Source organism: Mixophyes fleayi, chromosome 6 (genome assembly GCF_038048845.1).
Source record: "Mixophyes fleayi isolate aMixFle1 chromosome 6, aMixFle1.hap1, whole genome shotgun sequence".
NCBI classification, from domain to species: Eukaryota; Metazoa; Chordata; class Amphibia; order Anura; family Limnodynastidae; genus Mixophyes; species Mixophyes fleayi.
Window position 1 is genome coordinate 202,967,494 of NC_134407.1, and position 22,423 is coordinate 202,989,916.

The 22,423-nt window shown below is 39.3% G+C and overlaps 1 protein-coding gene across 1 annotated transcript in view; it reads left to right on the plus strand.

Moving 5' to 3' along the window:
• The window catches only part of LOC142095216 (ABC-type organic anion transporter ABCA8-like), a 108,733-nt gene that overhangs the window by 78,850 nt on the left and 7,460 nt on the right, over window positions 1–22,423 (plus strand). The window contains exons 24-33 of the mRNA XM_075178100.1: window positions 2,054–2,224; window positions 3,435–3,548; window positions 6,064–6,183; window positions 7,796–7,870; window positions 10,823–10,914; window positions 11,837–11,957; window positions 18,981–19,098; window positions 20,201–20,292; window positions 20,581–20,759; window positions 21,173–21,248. Of these exons, the coding sequence (XP_075034201.1) occupies window positions 2,054–2,224; window positions 3,435–3,548; window positions 6,064–6,183; window positions 7,796–7,870; window positions 10,823–10,914; window positions 11,837–11,957; window positions 18,981–19,098; window positions 20,201–20,292; window positions 20,581–20,759; window positions 21,173–21,248 (1,158 nt within the window). The remainder of the gene's footprint in view (window positions 1–2,053; window positions 2,225–3,434; window positions 3,549–6,063; window positions 6,184–7,795; window positions 7,871–10,822; window positions 10,915–11,836; window positions 11,958–18,980; window positions 19,099–20,200; window positions 20,293–20,580; window positions 20,760–21,172; window positions 21,249–22,423) is intronic.

Consider the following 22,423-nt stretch of genomic DNA (forward strand, 5'->3'; position numbering starts at 1 on the left):
GACTCAGGTTTCCAATGGCAGAGGGGTGGATGCTGGGCTCCAATTGCCTGGGAGTGGGTCCGTCAACGTAAACAGTAAGAAAAGTAAGGGAGAGAGTACGTAGGCCAGAGCACAGGAGACCCTAAGTAGTGTGTGTGTGTGTGTGTGGTGGGGGGGGGGGGGGGGGTCGCTGAGAGCAGCTAAGTCACATTGAAGAAAGGGTAAGGAGCCCCATAATAATAATAATAAAGAAAGAGCCCCTCAGGACTTCCAATAGAGAAAGAGGTCACTGCAAATACAAGGGGGAGGGGTTCCCAAGCCCAGAGAGGTGCAGAACCCCACAACAATAAAGAGAACCCCAATAGAGAGAAGGGTAAATTTACATGTAGCAGTTTGCCTGCACTGAAGAGCCCTAAATAAGAGAGGAATCAGAGAGAAGAAAGACTCCCCTGTACTGGAAGAAAATCCTTGAGCAACAGAGTGGGGTTGCTGCCCTAAGCAGGGTGACCACATTAATATTGTGACAAGAGAAGACCCTAATGCGAAAGAGGGTATCATTGCCTGAAGCAGCATGGCCGCATTAAAGTTTGGTGATGAGACCCCTAGGGAGAGGGGAACAAGCATCCACAGGTTAGAACCCACTCACAAACTCTGCATATGTAGTGGCTGAAACGGTATGGAAGTGTCAGCATCCAGTTGTGCAATATATTCATCTCTCTGATTCTATCAGTGTGATCACTGTGATTATAGAATAAACTTGCTGTTCCTTTTGGCGAAATTGACTTTTAACTACTGTGCATGGAAATTACAGATTATTAACTGTGATACAACTGTTTTCACCCATATTTGGAGTGATCTCATTGACTGCTGAAAATGCACTAAAGGAAATGACATTCCTTTATACCCTTGCCTTCACATAGTGATTATACCACTATATGCTACCTGTCCAATGTTGGCTTGTTTTTACCCCTTCTCATTTTTCTTTTCCTATGTCCCATCCCCACACCTTCAAAGAGAATTTGTTGAAAATCCGGGAAGTGCTAGGACCGTCTGGTAATTTATACCCTTGCCCATGTGCTAGCCAGGGCTAGAGGAGGAGGTGCACTGCCCACCCCTGCACCTTAACACCACATAGAGTGACAGGGGGTAACATAAGCTTCACTTGAGCAGGGACTGATGTACATGAGTAAATATTCTCTGTAAACCGCTGTGTAATATATATGCAGGGGCCTCCGCAAAGATCGAGGGCTAAACAGTGCCCCTACATAGCGGCACTGTACTGTACAGCAGCCTCGGCGCTGTCAAAGAAGCGTCCGCGGCGGTGCTGTATTGTGCTACAATACAGCACCGCTGCGGACTCTTCTATTGACAGCGCCGCGGCTGCTGTACAATACAGTGCCGGTGAAATGCGCAACAGCTCTCTCTATTGTTTTTTTTCGGGGGGCAACCCCCCCCTTTTAAAATTCTGCGTGCGCCCCTGGTATGTGCTATATAACTGTTAATAATAAATAGTAGAGTTATGGTGTTACAACAAGACTATTCTCCAGCAATTATTATTTATAGAGAAAATTTTTGGTAATTCATTTTGCATATTAATTTGGCAGCATTGAATCTCTAAAGTTTGCATGAATTCCAGCACCAGACAAACTGATTTGCCCACCTTTATTCTCCATTTAATTTTACTGTAACCTATCTCCTTCCTTGACTTCTCCAGTTGCCTCCCCCTATAAGTTCTCCTATACAATTTCCTATAAGATCCTCCTAAACTTCTCCTGTAACCTCCCCATAACTGCTGGAACGTCCCTTATAACTCCCCTCCTAATGACGTTTGAGTGTGTAGTTGTGTGTGTGTTTGTGTGTGTGTGTGTGTGTGTGTGTGTGTGTGTGTGTGTGTGTGTGTGTGTGTGTGCGTCTCTGTGTTTCAACACAACATCAGAATCTTCACTTTTTATTAGTAGTTCTGCTCAGTCTTGTAAGAATCTCTGACATCTGAAGTAATAGCTAGAGGCAGCTTTATGGTGTTGACCAGTAATTACTAACACTTGTGTATTTTCTCCGGACTTTCCATTTCTAGATCAAAGCTCATTCCCAGCTGAGGATTTCTGGCCTTTTCCCTTCCGCGTACTGGCTTGGGCAGGCCCTAGTTCACATACCTCTCTACTGGCTTCTGCTGTTTGTAATGATTGCCATAATATTTATATTCAACTTTAAGTTCACCTTGGACTTCTTGGTTGTATTACTTCTGGTGAGTGAGTGCACCCTGATGTGACACAGTAAGTGTGCGTACAGTATTTATTGTGTTAAGTATTCCAGGAGACCCAAGAAGCAGATTCTGGGACCCAACTTGGCGTTGCAACCTACATATTGCACATGTCTCTTCTCTGAGTTGTGCATCAAGAGAATATTTGTCATTTAAATATTGTGTGTACCTTAAAACATCCTCTACTACTTACAGCAAGTCCCACTGCTAAAATGTGCATGGGGCTTTTCCTATACACCCTGGTACAGGTTTGACCAGGGATATATTGTTAGCGAGATCCTCTAGAGGTGCCAGTGCTACTTCTGTCGGGTCCCTGTATATTGGACAAGGTGTCTTTTAAGATCTCTTCCTAATTCAAAAGCAACCATATAAATAAAAATACACGCCTGACCACCCTTTTTTAAAAAAAAATAAGAAAAAAATAACCTTTTTATTCTTTCTTCCTGCTGAGAATCTAACTTAATTATTATTCTATTTTTTTTATCTACCGGTAGTTATTTTTTATTTTACCAGACTTAGGTAACCTGTGGCTCTCCAGCTGTTGTGGAACTACAATTCCCAGAATGCATTTGCTGGAACTTGTTGCTCCACAACTGTTGGAGAGCCACAGATTGCCTATGCCTACACATCCTTCCATGGCATCAGGAATGGGCCACTTCCGTGTACGTATTTCTGTCCAACACCAGAGGTGGCAAGTTAGGGCTTCCAGAACTAGGTTTTGGTGTATACTTTACCACCCCCTTCCCCAACCTAGACATGTAGGGGGGAAGGTAGTGCCCCTAGTGCTAGCATGGTGGCCCTTAGTTTTCCCCAATCCCCACCAACTCAGGGCGGATGAGTAGACTCCCCAAAGAGTATGGGTGGGGTTATTATTACTTCCTCCCCACGCCACCCAACAATGTACAGTATACTGTACATAATATTGAAGTTACACACGGTTTGTTCGCTGATATTTTACACAGACGTGCCCTGCTCCCAAAGACTTCAGTGTTAACTGACTACAACTTGCACGGAAAACAAAACATCTATGTTAAGTTTTATATTTCACACCCCAATGTTTTAAGGGTCTGTCCAGCCTTAGAATCAATACATGATGTATAATTGAACTTACCAATTAGAACTTGAATTGGATTCATGATATACGTTTTTGGTAACAGTGCATATGTATATACTCAATACAAATCTTTCCTCATAGATCGTTAATGTTCTTGGGTACGGAGCAGCCATTGTCCTTTATGTCTATGTCATCGCCTTTATTTTCAGAAGTGGAAAAAGTCATCAAGATCGGTGGTCTTTCTTTTTTGTTATGGTAAGTTATGTGATATCCATTGCTACTCTTTAATGGCAGATGTTCAGTAACCTTCCTATTCCCGCCAATAGGTGTATAATAACGTTACATACTTCATGATGATCAGGGTCCCATACATTGATTCAAAAATATACAAGGGTCAGGTTAATTAACACTACCTATGACTGGCGACTAAGGTTAAATACCTCCACCATCTACTGTACCATGGTAACTTGTCTTCCCTGACTGGTCTATCAGGGTATTCTTCCACCATAAATAGTTTACTAGATCCAGGTACTTCCACCAGTCATGGTGACTCAATCACTACTCCTCTACAGTAGGCTATGTTCACATATAGTTTACTATGAGTCAGAGAACTAACCCAACATATGGGTCAATGTACATTGGGGCCAAGCTGTTTGTTGTAGATGATTGTACACAGTAACAGACACAATAATCTCATGTACAATTGGAACGAATATGCTTTTCTTCTAAAAGTTGGTATCGATAGTCCCACACAAATCTTTAACTGAACACTGTGTCACATTCTACTTTAATAATTCCCAACAGAGACACCATTTATATGTCTGTAAAATATTGGAAGCATAGATAAATAAATAAGTTATGTTTAAAGTTCTCCTTCCACTTTTTTTGATCTAGATGATTTGCAGATCATTAATATATTATTTCTGCTTAAAAGTGGAAATGCAGAATATACAGATACTCCGGGCCACATCTGGTCTGAATAATGGCACATTTCTAAATTGGGCTTTATGCTCTAAGTGGGAGTGTCCTGTTTATTTAGTACATTCAGACTGACAAGCAGGGATCATACATGGATAATAGACAGGACTTGGGTAGAGACACTTCAAAAAGGAAAATATGGAATTATTATTATTTTATTATTATTAATTTTTATTTATAGGGCGCCACAAAGTATCCGTAGCGCCGTACAAGGACAAACAATGGCACAGTACAAGGTGAAACAGCACAGTACAAGTAACAGTAAGCACTATAACTCTGGGGGCTCAGGCACAGCATTAAAGAGAGGGAGGGAGGGGAAAAGTGAGTACAGGCAGGTAACTATGGCCCAAGAGGGTGGGCACGGATGACAGGTTGAGAGTCACTGAGGGGAGCGGAGAGAAGCGAGAGGAGACAGAGGCCTATGTGTGCAAACAACGGTCCAATATTTGCATTTGTACTGTTATCTGTATACAAAAGTAATCAGGGATCTACAAAAAGAAATTTCTTTAAACAAATGTAAAGGGTACACTCTACACGTTTTTCATCCAATTATCGTGATGATCACACAATAAACGACCGTTAATGGTATCACATTAGTGTGTATGCTCCCACAATCATGTTTTATCGTTCAAAAGTACATTGTATTTATTGATTTGGCTTTATAAACTTCATAAATATCACGATCGATGATGGAATGATGTCAGGCAATTTCTGAAGAGAGTTTGCACTCACGACCAGCAGTGTAGGCAGATCTCTATAGGGTGTGTAGGGTCACGATCATTTCAGCAGATGGTTATGACAGATGAGGAGCTCAGAGCTGAAGGTAAATCATGAAGATGTGTACACATAAATCTACATACTCATCTGGACTTTCAATCATTGGTAAAGTTATTACAGAAATCACATCTGCAGTAATTTTCTGTAGTTTGTACCCTGTTTAAATAATGTCAATAGTACTGAGACAGAAGAGTTTGACGAAGATATAACATAAAAATAAACTGAATGAAAGGATCAAAACCAAATATAGATTAGTTATTAGTTTCCAGTGCAGGGCCGTTGCTAGTGCTGTGCGAGAGGGGCGAACGCCCTGGCCGTAATGCTGAAGGGGTGCGCAGTATATGAATATTTTCGGTTTATTTGGTTAAAATTGAAGGCTAGTGGGAGTCAGTTTTCCTTCTCTCCACGAGCGCTAAAATTATAAGCTACGGCTCTGTCCAGACGTTGGATTTGGCATGTATATTTCTACAAAAAACAACCTTATTGCGTTCCTTCTTAGCACAACAGGATGACCACAGTTCTGGTGTACTCTGCAATAGATGTATATAGGTGCAAAAAACGACCCTAAAAAGGACTCAATGGTGCAATAAACAAAAATAACAAAACATAGTGTAATGTGTCACAAATGTCCCATCTAAAATAGAGTCCACCACCATATAGGAATATATTTTCAATCTTCCAACATGAATAACCGGTGTATGAGACTGATCTTATGTGGCCCATAGGGTCGTTTTTTGCACCTATATACATCTATTGAAGAGTACACCAGAACTGTGGTCATCCTGTTGTGCTAAGAAGGGAGCACAAGTGTATGTATGAATCTTTTGCATATATATATATATATATATATATATATATATATATATATATTATTTGAATATTGGTGGATATTCCTCTATCATATACAGCTGCACACCTTAGTAGAGCACCCCAACAGAATTTATTTGTTGTATTTTAACCTTATTGCATTCAATTGTCTGTACATTAAGCACTTGCTTTTTTTTTCTTCTTGCAGACAACTTTACTACCCTTGTTCATAATGGATTTTACAGATATCTCTTTGATCTCAACAAGATCAGTATTCTACATAATAATTTTCCCACCCAGTTCTTTAAGTGGATTGTTAACTTTGATTGTAAGTGATGTTTTTAGTCTATGTGTAATATTTTATGTGACCAGATCCGTAGTTGTATTTGGGTCTGATTCAGTAAGGCAAACAAAGGAAAAAAAAGGAGTACATTTGCTCATGGACAAACCATGTTACAATACAAGGGGTGCAAATTAGTTAATTATTTTGAACGTAAGAGAAGTACTGGCTGCTTTTTCATACTTTTTCCTTAATGAAATACAAAATACAGTAATAAGTATTTACTTTAATATGTACTTTAATAATTTCAGCTTCATAAACATGATGTGGGTAACTATCAAATCATGTTTTATAGTATAATGCAAAAAGTATTCGGGTTCCTTTTAAGTGCTTTGTGTTTTGGTGCAAAACCTAGCTGTAGATGAAGGTATAATGATAATCCTGCCTGAGAGTTGTTTGTCACATAACTGTAGATGAAGGTGTATTACTGCCCAGGAAATGTCTTACACCTAGATATGGATTAAAGAATATACTTTTAGTCCTGCTGTCCAACACATAACTGTAGATGAAGATATAGATGTCACTTTAGAGCTACATTGCGGAACAGAAATGGTTGAACGGTCTGGGTCAGGAGCCAAACAGGAGCAAAGTACACAAGGATAATGTAGAGAATGGTCAAAACCAAACAGACAAGAGCGGTACCTGGATAACACGAGAGAGTAGTCTGGAGATCAAGCCAAAGGTCAGATCCAAAACACAATGCAGGAACAGGAACTGAAGGCTGGAGCTGGTGAACCAATACTCTGGCACCAGATACAGTCTGAAAGAGGTTTAAATAGAGGGAAGTGCTCCCTGATAGGCAAGGGTGATTAGGCAATCAGCTGCAGCTGGATCGCCAGCATTTAGGAGAAGAGCGTCTCGTTGCCCAGCGACGGGACCTGGACATTATTGTGCATGCGCGCACAGAGTGGCCGCCCAGAATCTGCAAGAGCGTCCCGTTGCTAGGCAATGGAATGCTGCCTACGAGGAGACAGGCATCCGTCCCCGGATCCTAGAAGAAGTGTGGGGACCGCGCCTGACAGTAGATCTGTCTGGGAGATGTCACATCTAGATGTTCATGAGAGGATATACATTTAGTCCTGCGTGGAAGATGTTCTACACCTAGCTTAAGATGAAGGTATTCACCTGCCTAATAACTGTCCTACATATAGCTGTAGATGAATGTTTTGAATGTCCATGAATTTGTCAGACACCAGTTGTAGGTAAAGGTATAGACCTGTTCAGGAGTATTCCTACACCTAGCTTTAAGTGATGTTATAGACGCTTCTTTTATTTCTCTGAACTCACCTGTAGACCTAATTCTACCTGTAAATTGTCAAAAAAAGAACAGTTGTAGATTAAGATATAGGCCAGTTTGGAAGTCCTGCACCTATATGTAAATTAAGGTATATTATTACCTTGTAGTTGTTTCACATCTAGTCTATTATGGGAATTTATATTTGCTAAATAAATGTGGTGAGTTACTGTCCTATACTTACAATAAAATGTTATATCTTCTGAGAAAGTATCATCTAGCTTAAGGTGTAACTTAGGATCTTCCCAAGGGCATAATGTTTCTTTAAGTCTACGCTCAGCTAAAGTTAAATGTATTTTATTTCAGGGTCAATTTGAGGAAGAAAAGTTTTACAATTATGGAGATAAGTCACTATCACCAGTGCTGCTGATATTACTTATTGTAAGTATTTTGTGTTTTTTGTCTTACATTGTATGTCATAAAATGTTAAAGGTAAGCGCTCTCTCCAATAGCGCTCCTTTTTCTGCCCTTACCTTACATTGTATGTCAGAAGTTATCCAATTTGTTGAGGCTTAATAAATAAATGAACCATTTGGGTAACTCTACACTAGTTGTGTAATATGGATAAGTATAAATATAATGAGAAGATTCACTTGACCAGCACTTGCTACGATTAAATAGAAATTCTATGTATATAGTTAGTGTTACAACTTATGTAGATTCAATGATAATCCATAGATACTTGGGTGATGTTGGTAGTCACTGTCGCCTGGTTGGGGTAGACTTGTTCTCCCAGGGTGATACGCCATGAACCTTGGACTCAAGTCTCACTCTGCTTCCTCGGCCATCCCTGGAAACTCTCATAGCTTCCAGGATCCTTGTAGTCACTTGCTTCTCTTTTCTAAATCATCTGCTCTAAATTTCTCTTTGACTTTCCCTTACACTTTCTAGTCCCTACTTTGACTCTATCTATATTTCTTGTTTCCCATCCCTCACTTGTTTTTCTTATTGCTTCTCTTGACCTATTTTTCCCATTAAACTGTCAATCTCCCTCTGATACTTCCCTCTCTGTCTCTCTTTACTTAATAAAATTCCACCTTCATGTTACGTCACGGCCTGTCACTTCTCTTTGACTACCTCTCTACCCTTACTGCACTGATTGCCACGAATAAGAAGGGGACAGCAGCTTTTTTCTGGCACAAAAACAAGATGAGTGCATCATCCAAGTGCTTCCTAAAGTGACAAGCAGAATGACCCCTCTTTCCTAATTCCTACAACGGCCAAGGACTGTATATTGCCTAAAAACCACAAACAGCTGTATATATTAATCTAGCTTATACAATTTGCAGACTGGTATCCTATAATAATCCTCTATTAATCATCTACAACTCACAGCTTGGTATCCCCTTATCACCTTCTACAACTCTCATGCTGATAGCCTCTTATCATCAACTATGTCTTACTCTGGTAGCCCCATATGTCTATGTACATCTCCCAGTCAAGTATTCTCTGATCACCATCTACAACTCCAACCCTGTATCCTATTATCATTATCTACATCTCCCAGTTTGATGTCATCTTATACAAGCCTAAGTCTGGTAGCCTATTATAAGCATCTGCAGTAAAATGTCCAGTATGGTATCCCCTTATCACCACCTATAACTCTCAGGTTGGTAGTCTATCATCATCTACAGCTGTCTGCCCTGGTATCCTCTTATCACCATCTACAGACTGATATTTACTTTCACCATCTGCAGTTCTCAGCCTGCTATCTTCTATTCACCATCTATAAGTCCCAGTATGCTAACTACAGTTCTCATCCTCTCATTCTCTTATGTTCTTATCACCATCTACAACTCTCAGCCTGGCATAATCGTATCGCTATCTACAACTTCCAGACTGATAAATACCGCTCTCCTCCTCTTATTTCCATCTACAGCTTCCAGCCTGGTATCACCTTCTAAAATGTCTAGTCTGACATTCTCCTGTCAGCATCTGTTACCCTCAGAAGGACAACTACAGATATCTTTCTAGTATGCTCTTACCATTATCTAATTCTCTCAGTCAGGTATCTTCTTATCACTTTGTACAGCTCCCAAACTGGCATCCTCTTATTGGCATCTACAACTCTCAGACTAGTGTTTTCTTATCAGCATCTACATTTACACAGCCTGGTAATTTCTTTTTGCCATCTACAACTGTAAGCCTAGTATCATCTTATCATGATCTAGAACTCTCAGCCTTGTATCCTCTTATCATTGTATAACACTTTTTGTCTGATATTCTCTTATTACCATGTACAATTGTCAGCCTCATCACCACTTAGGACTTTCAGTCTGGTATCCTCTTACTACCATGTAAAATGTCCAGTCTGGTGCCCTCATATTTCCAACTTCAAGTCTAAGCCTGCTGTGCTCTTATCATCATGTTCTAGTCTCAGTCTGGTATCCTCTGTCCACATCTGCAATTCTCATCCTGGTATCCTTTTATTTGCATTGAGTTTAATGCCCTGGTGATTTTGGTATAAACGTAGAGGGCCTGATTTAGAGTAGAACACAAACATATGTGTAACTTGCGAATGGAAAAGTTGCTCACAAGTGTATGTGTATGTATGCCGTATTCAGAGTTGTGCCCAAGTCTGAATGAGTAGCAGATGCATCCGCTTGACAACGAACACTTACGTCCAACTTGCGAACGTAAAGAGCTATGCAAAAAGACCACCAACTTATTTGTCACTTCAGGGTGACTGAGCCCTTAGGGAATTCAGCCACATGCGGGCCAGCCTAGAGCTGGTCGGTTCTGTGGCAGGGGGACCCAATGCTGCAGTTTTCCTGCTATAGTGTCACCAGCCCTGACTGGCATAGCTGTCAGTATCTGAATGACATACAGGCAAAATCAGACCTCAATGGCTGGTAACCTCTAAACCTCTATAGCCAAATAGTAGTAAACCTAAATGAAAACAGATTTCAGCAAGTGTCTTGCACCAGGGGGAAGCAGCCGCAATAGATAGTCTTCCTGCTTCCTACTCTATATAGTGCGTAAGGTGTATGTAATAATGCCCTATAGTACTTGGGCTATGTATATATAGAGAAGCGCAACAGTCAGATATGTGTGAGGGTGCATGAAGACTTAGACAAATCTCAATTTACTGCACAAACTCATTGAGAGCTTTACAGTTGAACTTACATCCAACTCTGCATGAGGTCCAGAATCTTGAAGATAGATTAGAAAGCAGGAAATAACTATTATCTTTTTCTTCCTGTGAAATGTATTTGTTTCTCAATGTTTTTCTCTCATGCTTTCTAAGATAGACATATTTAATACAGACCCAGCTCCTTCTTCTAGTAAAAAAGAGTACATTTCTCAATACATTTAATGTCATCTTTCATCTAGTCCTGCATACAAATCATCCTCTTCTGGGGCATCTTGTGGTGTTTGGAATGGAGATATGGAACACGGAGCCTGAAGAGAGACCCAGTGTTCAGGTTTAGTATACGATGCCTTTTTGGTCCTAAGTGTTCCAGCTAAATATCACATTTTTCCTTATATCCCCAGCTTTACATTGCTTGTTCTGTCATATACATTATATACATTTAGAGCTCTCCTTGGTGGCCAGAAGACGTCGGTTTATCGAGAGGAAATTTACTGTAGATTATAATGGTTTAAACCACAGTTATCAGGGTACAAAATAATGTGAAAAGTGGGTCCCAGTCACTTTATTGTCTTTCCTAATAGGTTACTGAAACAACTTTAGAGAATAATTTAGATACAGGCAAAGTATTTCCAGGTTACCTCAATCCTGACAATAACAGCCAGTAGAACCTAGAGTAACGGGGGATTGTATAGAAACTGTAAACAGAAGCCTGACGATGATGGTAAATTGTGAAAGTAACAATACCCTATTCTTGTGTAATATATCTGCTGCTATCACGTGATACCTTCAAATTTTGGTACCAAATATCAGAATTATAGTGGTGTGACACATTGGTCGTTCTTCTCTTGTCACCAATAAAGGAGTATCTACACAGAGTTGCTCTGCTAATTATACAATATCATGGGGCAAACATTTTTTAACATTGCAACTAAGGATTGGGCAAGCAAACTATCCATCAAACATGACCAACTAGTAAGTATCCAGCTACTTACAGTCAGAGCCCTGGACTCGGATCAGGTGGCCATACAACGGCAGATGTAGACCTTCCCAAGGGAGCACCTTCACCAAATAAAAAACAACAACATAAACATCTACCCCTGACACTGGTGGGCTACACATTCCTTGTTCTGCTCCCAGTAATAATTTGAAGTTGGAGGCATGGGATATCCCATGACATGGGATTGTAGCTATCACTATGTTGGTATAACTTGAAGAAATAATATTATTTTTTTTATCTTTTGTTTCCCTTCCAGAATTTTAAAAAGGAAAACTAAAATTATACCAAATCTAGAGGAGCTGGAAGATGCTGATGAAGCGGTTCTGGCTGAAAGAGAAGTAGTGAAACATGCCAAAGCTACCAACCACGAGGAAGAGGTAATATGTTTAATCCACCACACGATCTTTACCTGTAGCAGGATCAGATACAAGGCATTTTTATTCTATAAAAAAAAAAATCACCAAGAGTAAAAATGAAGTATTACAACACATATATATATATTTTTTTGTAAGCCACTGTTTATTTTTGGATGTTAAATTCTTATGTTACAAAATTAAAATGTTGCTTAGACTTCAGACGTGGCTTCTCGGGAGTGTCCGGGACCATGAATACCAAGTGGAGACTGGGGGACCCATTGTCCACCACTATAACTATGACCACAAACAAGAATGGTGTAGAAACCACATCAGCACATTTATTAAATGAGGATTGTCCGTAACTACTTTTCTATGTTTTATAGCAAACACATACTTTTAACATGTAATAATGACAGGTCATTAAACAATTCAATATACAATAATAAAGGCAATGCTTACTTAAATATTAGAAATCTACCAGTTTACATAGCAACTCCCTTGCACTACTACATTTACCTCTCACTTTGTGCTTATAGATGAGGTACATCTGGCACTCTAAGTACTCTACCTGGTTTGATTGCACCTCAGGTACTTTAACTGGAGCCTAAATGCTAGACTCTGCCCAGGATTATATTGCATTTCACTTGGAATAACAGGCGCATGGCTTGAATGTAATACTCTTGTCTGTGAGGTTACTTCCATTAGCAGTTTAACTTTCTACACAGGTAATGCAATCATTTCACACAGTTCACATCCCACTGCTCCACCCACAAACCCTTTAAACATGTAAATACACAATAATACTTTTAGCTCTCTTGTTGGTGCATACTGGTGGCCTGTCATCCTTCACAGTCTATGCATATGTCTAAACTAGGCAGATAATCCTTGAGTTGGATACAATACTTTACACAGCTGCCTTTGAATATAGACCTCTTACATCCCTGGTGATCCACTTATCACTCTTTCCTAGAAACAATAGCACAGTTGAACATTCTCACTCTATGCAGATAAGCAACTTGAATTCAAACACAGTAACTTGAATAAATGACGTGTAATCACACACAGCAGGTAACAGGATAAATCATGTGACTCTTTAATAAATGCAGCTCAGATTTCCATAGCAAATAGCACAACTTTCTCTGTAGTCTCAAAATGGCTTCTCCTCGTGGGCTGAATTATATTCACACAAAAGGATGGGTAGCAAGATCATTTCTCTCTTTTCACCAGCTTTATTTTTCCTGTAGTCACACAACTTCTTACAGCAGTAGCAATTTGTTAGCTCAGCAAACATATATATCGCTTGAAGCAGGTCAAACTCAGTCTCTCAAACCTAACCACCATCTCTTCCTAATCTATATTGCCCTTGCAAAATATCTTTCAGTCCAGCACTAGCAAAAGGGCATAACACAAATCCACTCCTTCGGGACTCCCCACACTATCCCTTTTTTTTTCTTTTAAGAGTAGTATCTCACTCCACCAGCAAATACATAATTTAACCACCTATACTTATTTGCAATTCTTCCACTCCAAGGCTCCTTGTTTGAACTCCCCTTCACTGTTTTCTATTTTCCACAGTGTCCCAAATGGCAATTTCAGGCTCTTGTTCTTTCTCTCTTCACAGTATCTCTGTCTTACTACTTTGCTGCTGTCTGTCTCCTGCTAATTTCTGTTCTCTCTCCTCTCACAAACTCTTCCTTCCTCAGCTTCTCTTTCTTCACAGTTTTCTCTCGCAGATCTCTCCTCGCAGATTCTGATTCCTGCCCTCTGTTTTGGCACATTTTTCTCTCATTTTGAGCAGGCATAGGCAATGAGCTGGCTTAAATTTTCCTCTGGCATCTCTCCAGCAGCTGTGGAGCTTACTGGGAGGAGTAGTTTTCCTTCTATTATGGGGCATGTGCAGTTGAACAGCTGCACCCACATCACATATATTTAAACCAGGCAGGAGGTGGGCAAGAAAAAAAATGTTAATAAAAAGGTTGAGGAGTATCACAATAGTGTAAATACCTTGGCATCTGTAGCATCCATAGCTGAAATGTTTCATATGTTTGTAAACAGTCAACAAAACCATAATAAACAGCAATCTACAGTAGAACAAACTTTAGACATGTGGAACATTGTAATAGGAATAGCAGAACACAAAATTTATAATGTACTCATGATGTTAGTTGTCATTTAGATTAAACCAAGGGTCCCATGGGCTTTATTCGAGCAAAGTACTTTTTGAATGATTTTCAGTTGATTTGGATTCTGTTTAGGGTTTGGGTATAGACCCTTATGGGCTGTCCTTTCCCATTGTTGTTGGAGGCTCCCTCCTTATGGGGGGAGCTGAATATCCAGTCCCCCAGGGGGGAAGCTTTGGCCAACCTCTGGGTAAAGAGAACTGCCCGAGCCTTTCGGCGAAGGCAGTCCAGAAAACATAAAGGACCTTATGGCTCCAGGGTCAGAAATGTATAGAGGACCCCCCTAGCCTAAGTGAATTGGGGTCCGAAGACCCTTATCTCCCTAAGGGGTCTTTTGACTCTGGAGGATAGGGAGTATCGAGGCCCTTTCCCTTTAGGAAAGTGTCCAAATGCCCCCAGCGTGTATTTTTGTAAAACCTCTGGGAGATCATGTTTTGTTAATTGGTTTTGCCTTTTGTGCAAAAAAAACATTTTATTCATAATTTGTTCTGCATTGGGAGTCTTCTGGGATTTTTAGTGAGATACAATAAGGCATCTAACTGCAGATGAAATCTGCAAAGTTAATTTTTGCTGAAGCTTAGATAGTTTGGAGATGGGCCTATTCAGAAGACAGTGACCCACATTTAAAATTTGTGTTAAGAATACCCTCAACACCAAAGATTGTGCTTCGGCCCAGGTTTGAGTATTAAAGGTCATTACATGTGCCTATCATGTTCTAGTTCTGCCAGTATTGTTGGAAGAAATCCTTATAGACTTTATGTAAATAAACCATTTATACAATAATTTGCAAGAATTTTCTTTCCCCATAATAAAAATAGAGCTAATCCTGGCCACCTCACAGAGTCCTCAAACGAAATCTCTTCTACTAGGACATCAACATATATTTCAACATATATTTTTCCTTATAATCTGGAGGTGGGGACAGTAATTTCCCCACCTTGTGGGTACTACATATAAACATACAATAAAACTAAAATTTAGTCATGGATAGGAACCTTTGAGGTGGTATAAGGGAGAGAAGGAAATGACACATTTGGAGAAAAGAGAAATTAGTAGTTTTTGGATAGGGTTGAAATACCTGAGGAGGTCATCGGGATTGAAAGTGTATGGAACAAATATAAGATCCCTGGAAGAATGTTCATGTTGACTACATCTAGCAATCTGATCCACAATGTAAAGTATCTATTCCACTCATCCAGATCCTTTTGGATCTCATTGTACAGAGATGGAAAGTTTTGCCTTATAGGGATTTGAGATTAAATCTGTGATAACTATCCCCAGATTTTTCAAGCCTTTATTGTTAAAAGTCGAAGTAAAGGTATAGTAATTTCTGGATATCAGGTGGAATCTATATATTAAAGGCTTCGGTTTTATCTTGGATACTTGGGAAACTAGGTAGTTTAACAAACATCTCAATGTCTCTAAACAGGTTAGGTAAGGATAATAAGAGTTTTGACAGCGCAGGGACTATGTCATCGGTAAATAACAAAAAATAGTTTTTCTTCTTTTTCATGGTAATACCAAAGATATCTGGGTATCTACAACATTTAGGAGCCAAGGATTCTATGGAGATGCTTAATAATAATGGAGATAATGGGCACCCCCTACTCATACTGATTTTGATTCATTTTTGGGTGGGAGATCCCTGGAAGCTTTAGGGTTCCTGAGAGATTTGTATGCAGTGCTGAGACTCCTTATTGGAAGGGGACAGAGATACCGAAATATCTCAATGAGGTCATCAAAAATGGCCAAGCAATCCTGTAAAATGGCTTGTCCACATCTAAAGACAGCAAGGAGAGAATTTCTAGACTTCACTGTATTTTTCAAGTTTATAACCATCCTGTTGTTGTCAGTAGCCTGGTGATGTGGAATAAAGCCCATCTGGTCTGGGTCAATAATGTAAGGAAGGAGAATTTTGTTAAAAATTTTAAGATCTGAAGCAGTCCAGGAAATAGTATGATAACTTGAGTACAGTTTAGGGGTTGTTATGTGCGTATTGTCGCTAACCAATAACGATTGTCGAATCTCGATTTGTGTTTCCAACGCACAAAGATTTATTCGCAAATAGTAGAATAATATGCTCAAGCGAAGTGATAATAAATACAGCTGTTACTTATCGCAGGCGCTCTGGATCCAGTGTGCAGTTATTCAATCCTGAAGTCTGGGGACAAGATGTCTGAACACTAGATGTGAAGCTGCTGCTTATATACACACAGAAATACAGTAATACAATGAAGAGGGTATAGCTTGCATCTATTGGTCCAGGTCTCAGGAAGGTCCAAGGAGTTGTCAATCATTGGCTAGTTCATCCTAAGGAATCCAAAGGAGGGGGTCACCTCTCCAGGGGGTATGCTCGGCTCTTCCCGCCAAGATTCCTTAGTCTTAAGTAGTTCATAATTCCCTATCATTCATAACTTGTGTATGCACTCTGCGATTCCTTCGCAGTGTGAACCAAACAGTAGGATATGATTCCTTCAACCTGTTCCGTATATTTCACTAATATGCATGTAACTTTAATATAACATATAAATACTACTATATTTCGACATAAATGACTATGTGTTGCAACTACCATTAGTGTGTACTATTTTATAAGTATGCGTGTTTGTGCGAATGTATGGTAAAAGACCAAATGCTGTTGCTGCCACGTGTAGTAACTGCGTATGCCCTTTCACGCCGTAGCGTACGCATCTTTTCAGACAAAGACAACCAAGTTTGCTCGACTTTAATTGAAATGACTTTATCCAATTTGCTGACTTCGACAGGGTCTCTGTCTGGTTTTCAGGGATCAGGGTTCAGGTATTTCTATGGTTTTCATGTAATGTGAGCTGCCAACATTATTTTAGGTACTTTTGTTTGTTCATGAACTGTTTAAATAGGTTTATGAGATGTTGTATGAGAAGGTGCTGAATTTTTTTCTATATGAATTTTGAAGACCATCTGGGCCTGGGTCTCTTTTGTTTTTAAGTTCCTTTATTATATTTTGTATTTTCTCTGTTTAGATGGGATCATTAAAAAAATCCATTTGATCGAGAAATACACTAGGGGGTGACGGTTTAGGATAATACCATTTTATATTCCTGCCAGGATTCTCTATATTGAATAGAGATTGGTAATAGCTAGAAAAGGCTGTTTTAATGGAATATGTAGTTTGTGACCTTGTTGAAATAGATTTGGCCCATGGCTGTGATGCCTCTTAACTTAAAGGCCAAAAATCTGTGTACCTTATTACTTTTGAATAAAGAGGAAAAAGAAGCTAGTTCAAAAGAAGTGCACAAACAACTTCCTAATATATTTATTTCATTGGTCTTGGAAACGTTTCATTGTTTCCTAAAATATAATTTTTATTAGTTAATGTTAAAATAATATAGATAAATAATATAGATAAATCTTTTGGTGACATACCTTCCATCTAAATAATCACTAATTATTTAAAGGGAGAGTGAATTTCTATGAATTTAAATATATTGAATAGCAGATGTGGTGCCGTTGTTTAAAAAGTGGATGAAATCACAACCAGGGAATTATAGACCTGTAAGCCTGACATCAATAGTGGGGAAACTACTGGAAGGTATATTAAGGGATATTAATCATCATTACTTGGTGCGCAATAAGATTATTAGCGGGAATCAGCATGGATTTGTGATTGATAGGTCTTGTCAAACTAATCTAATTAGTTTCTATGAGGAAGTTAGTGGGAACTTAGACCATGGCAGCACAGTAGATGTGGTCTACTTAGATTTTGCAAAGGCCTTTGATACAGTGCCACACAAGAGGTTGGTTTACAAAATAATGGAACTGGGTCTAAACAACATTTGTACTTGGATCGAAAACTGGTTAGAGAATACGGAACAGAAAGTTGTGATAAATGGAACATTTTCTAATTGGTCAAAAGTTTTAAGTGGGGTACCTTAAGGTTCTGTGCTGGGGCCACTCGTTTTTAATATATTTATTAATGACCTTGGTGATGGTTTAGAGAGTAAAGTTTCCATTTTTGCAGATTACACTAAAATCTGTAAGGTAATAAAATCAGAGCAAGATGTAGCTTCTTTACAGAGGGACTTAAATAAACTGGAGGATTGGGCGGCCAAATGGAATGTGAGGTTTAAAATAGATAAATGTAAGGTTATGCATTTAGGGATCAAACACAAGCACCCCAATCTATAAATTGAATGGGATTCATTTAGGGGAATCTATAATGGGAAATAATTTGGGAGTGCTCGTAGACAGTAGACTTAGCAATAGTGCTCAATGTCAAGCAGCAGCTGCAAGGGCTAATAAAGTATTGGCATGCATAAAAAGGGGTATAGATGCAAAGGAAAATAGTGTAATTTTGCCACTGTATACATCATTGGTAAGACCTCATCTTGAATATGGAGTGCAGTTCTGGGCATCACTCTATTAAAAAGATATTTTGGAACTAGAAAGGGTTCAGAGAAGGGCGACAAAATTGATAAAGGGTATGGAGTCATTAAGTTATGAGGAAAGGTTAGCCAGTTTAGACATATTTACTTTAGAAAAGAGGCGTCTAAGAGGAGATATGATAACATACAATAATAGGAGCATGATGTTCAAAATGTTGTTTGCTCTGTATGTCTGTCATTTTTCAGATTTGTATATAACCTTTATTGTTATGTAGAAAACTTAAGGGTAACAAATGTCCTACTCTGAAGATTTGCCATCCGGTAACACATATAGCACTATTGCACCACTGTTGCTTTCAACTGCAATATTTGTTCAATACATGATGGTCTTTAATGCTTAACACAATGTGTGCTATATTTACTATAAATATGTCAGGGTAATGAAACCAAAATTACATTCAGTACTTTCCAGTAAAACGTGACCTATTACATTGTTTCAGAAACCAGTCATCATCGTTGACAGTCTGCGCAAGGAGTTTAAAGTTAACTCCGGAACCTTTAGCTTTAAGAAGAAGAGGAGAGTTGCCACCAAAAATATTTCATTTTGTGTGAAGAAAGGTAAAACTTTCATATTTTTGAGTCACAATTCCTGTTTCTGGTGCATTATAACTGTAAGAGCTCAGGTCTAATCAATGATCCATGATGTTGTCTCTCATAAAAATCTCACACTACCTCCTCCCCCCCTCCACCCCCACTTTGAGGATTAGCTCTCTCAATCTTGGCTCAAGTTTGGGGAATGGTCCAAGCAGAACATAACATTTCTCTATGATCTGGGTCCCTAAGCATCTTCTCAGTCTTCCAGGAGTAACAGATACAATTCAGCATACCATCCATTAGGTTCTTTCAATATCTTCAACTTAAGCATTTACACTTGCACTCGTCTCTTCCTGTAATCAAATTCAGTACTCTGGAATCCTTCTACCTTGACAGCTGCAACTCAAAGAAACTTATTTCAACATTTTATGGCTTGCTATTATCCCACATCCATAGAAACCAAATGGGAGGAGGACATAGGAGAGGTCTGTCAGCAATGGGCTTGGATTACAGAGAGAACAGTTAAGAGCTTCATTAGTATCCGAATTAAAGACATCACCTACAAATTATTATTTAGATAATACTTCGTATCTACCTGACAATTTTTCCATCGTTGTTGGACCGGCTGCCTCTTTTATACCATTAATCACCAACACTTAGCAAACACACTGACTAGAATGCATAAAACGTATCCTACACAAGTGTCCTAATAAATGTCATAGCTTCTTGGCCACCTGGACCTAATATCAGAAGAACTCTCCATGGAATCCTTCCTTCCCATCCTATTTTCTCTTCTATAACCTGTGCTTTATTACTATTCTTGAGAAAATAATAACAATTTATTTAAACTAAAAATATCACACAACTGTATGGTAGATTTTAATTTTTTTTCCTATAGTCATGGAGTCGTTATCTATTTGAATAAAAAACAGATTTACAGCAATGATTAAATAAATAAGGCCAGCCCAGTTTTACTAGCTGTTACACAAAACAAATATTGTTTGGAATAATAATTCAATATAACGTGGACGCTTTTTAATTTATTTTCGGAAGAATTTGGGGAAATATAAATAACAGAAATATAATGTGAACGGTATGAAACAATCTCGCTTTTTGTACAATTAAGGTGAGGTCCTGGGATTACTGGGCCCCAACGGTGCTGGAAAAACCACATCTATATTCATGCTGGCCGGTCAAATCACACCAACAGCCGGGGAGGTAAGTACAACATTACTCGCTCAGCATTACAGTGTAGAAAATCCGCCCTGTACATAAACTGCTGGAGTTGTGCCTGTCATTGTAGATGTAAATGTACACAGTAATAGTTTTTAAAACCAATATCTGCATATTGCCCTTGCATCAGGATTAGACATCTAGCATCAGGTTGTCTAGTCCTCCATGATTGATATCCATCTTGTGTGGTCTATTAGTGACTCTAGTTTTGCCTGTATGCACTGATGGGTTGTGTCTGTCTAGCAATTCAATCCTAGTTGTCTACCCCTATAGGTAGTACTTTGTGAACTCGATTTGCCCAAGACTCGAATCTCTGACGAGTCCAAAGCGTTCCTGGGTTACTGCTGTCAGGACAGTCCCCTGTGGCCAGATATGACGGTAAAGCAACATCTGGAGATTTACGCAGCCGTGAAGGGTATGAAGAAGGAAGATAGGGATCAGGTCATCAGGAGGTACAACGTCTCATTTGCCTCACATTGTATAACATTACTGCTTTAGACCTGATGAAAGGGAGGAAAGCTTAAAAAAATGAATGGTTAGTCAAAAAAGTTAACATTAAGCTTAGCTCAGTATTGTAAAATATATATCTGAAAAAAACCACAATATAAAGTTAAACCACCAGAAAAGGTATGAGAAGAGAACATAAATTCCTTCCAATTATATGATTGTAAGATATCGCCAATTAAATTTTTGTTTGTGGAGGGGGGGGTAAGATTGCTGTATATGGAGAGATTTCACAAACGTATTAATCAGTACTATCCGCATGACATGTAAAGTATGTGAATGATAATGATGTACAATTAGGTTAATATCATGTTATCTAAATCCTGTCTCCAGCAATAAATCCTATAATGCTGTTTTGCAGAGTGGCTCAGGCCCTGGAGCTGAAGGAACATTTAGATAAACCGGCCAGGAAATTGTCCGCTGGGGTCTGCAGAAAGGTGCTGATTGCTTGTCCGTATTCTGTGCTCTTATACTGCAGTTGAGATCTATATATAATGAAGGCTGTATACCCATGTAACCTCTGCTTCTCGTTCATCAATGCTGGGGGACCCTGCTATCTTGGGGTATAGGAGAGCACATGTAGGGGAGTCAGAAATCTTAGTTTGAAATATTGAAAACTGGCAACTTGAAGCTCCTCCCCCTCCTATAACCCACCAACGGACACCCAGTTTTTTATCTAACAAAGCCTATTGGATAGCTTATAATAATCAAACAACCATTCTAACTCAAAAACCAAAACAAAGCATAAGGGGTAGGAATGCAGGGTATCCTAGATGGAATCAGAGAAATGGATTCAACGTAAGTACAAAAATCAGTAGATTTTACTGATTTATTTACTGATTTTTACACTGATACTGACAGGTTACACCGGATTTAATGTTAGATGATGGAAGTTATATTGTGGGTGCTGTTAGGGGCATTGTAATACCCACTTTTATGTATCTACATAACCACAACTGTGTGCGTTTTCTTTTATGAGGAATGGAAGGTATCGGTTTGTATTTATGTTGCCTGAGGTGGCTACTGAAATGTCAGTTCTTCTATCATCCTTTACCCAAACTACCATAAGCTTTACTATGTGAGTGGCATGTAATACAAAATAAAAAAATAGGATCACAAGATCCATTGCCTGTTAAATTTGGGCTCAAGGCTGCTCTGTCCCACCCCTACTACACAAGCGCTGCAGGTACGTACATACCTGTCGGCGCCTGCTGAGCCAGCGAGTCTGCCAGCAGTGTTAAAAAAATGAAATTTTAAAAAAAATGTGTGGGGTCTCCCATCTAACCAGTATTAACCCTAGTGCTTTCTGTTGCAAAGTCATGGGGGAAAAATACTTGGGATCCCATCCCGATTTCTCCAAAACCAGCACTAGGCCAACCAGACGGGTGGGTAGCACTATAGCAGGGGGACAAGTGGCAGAGGTTCCCCAGTCATAATGACAAACCAACCCCAGGCTGTTCAGCACTGGGCTGGATTCCCTCAGCACTGGCGTCTGCAAAATTCTTGTGCGGGCCCTCCCTCTAGGAATACCCAGCCCAGTGCTGAAAGCACTAAGGCTCTTCCTACACCCATGGGGCAGTGGGTGTAGGATAATAACGCTCAAGAAAGATAA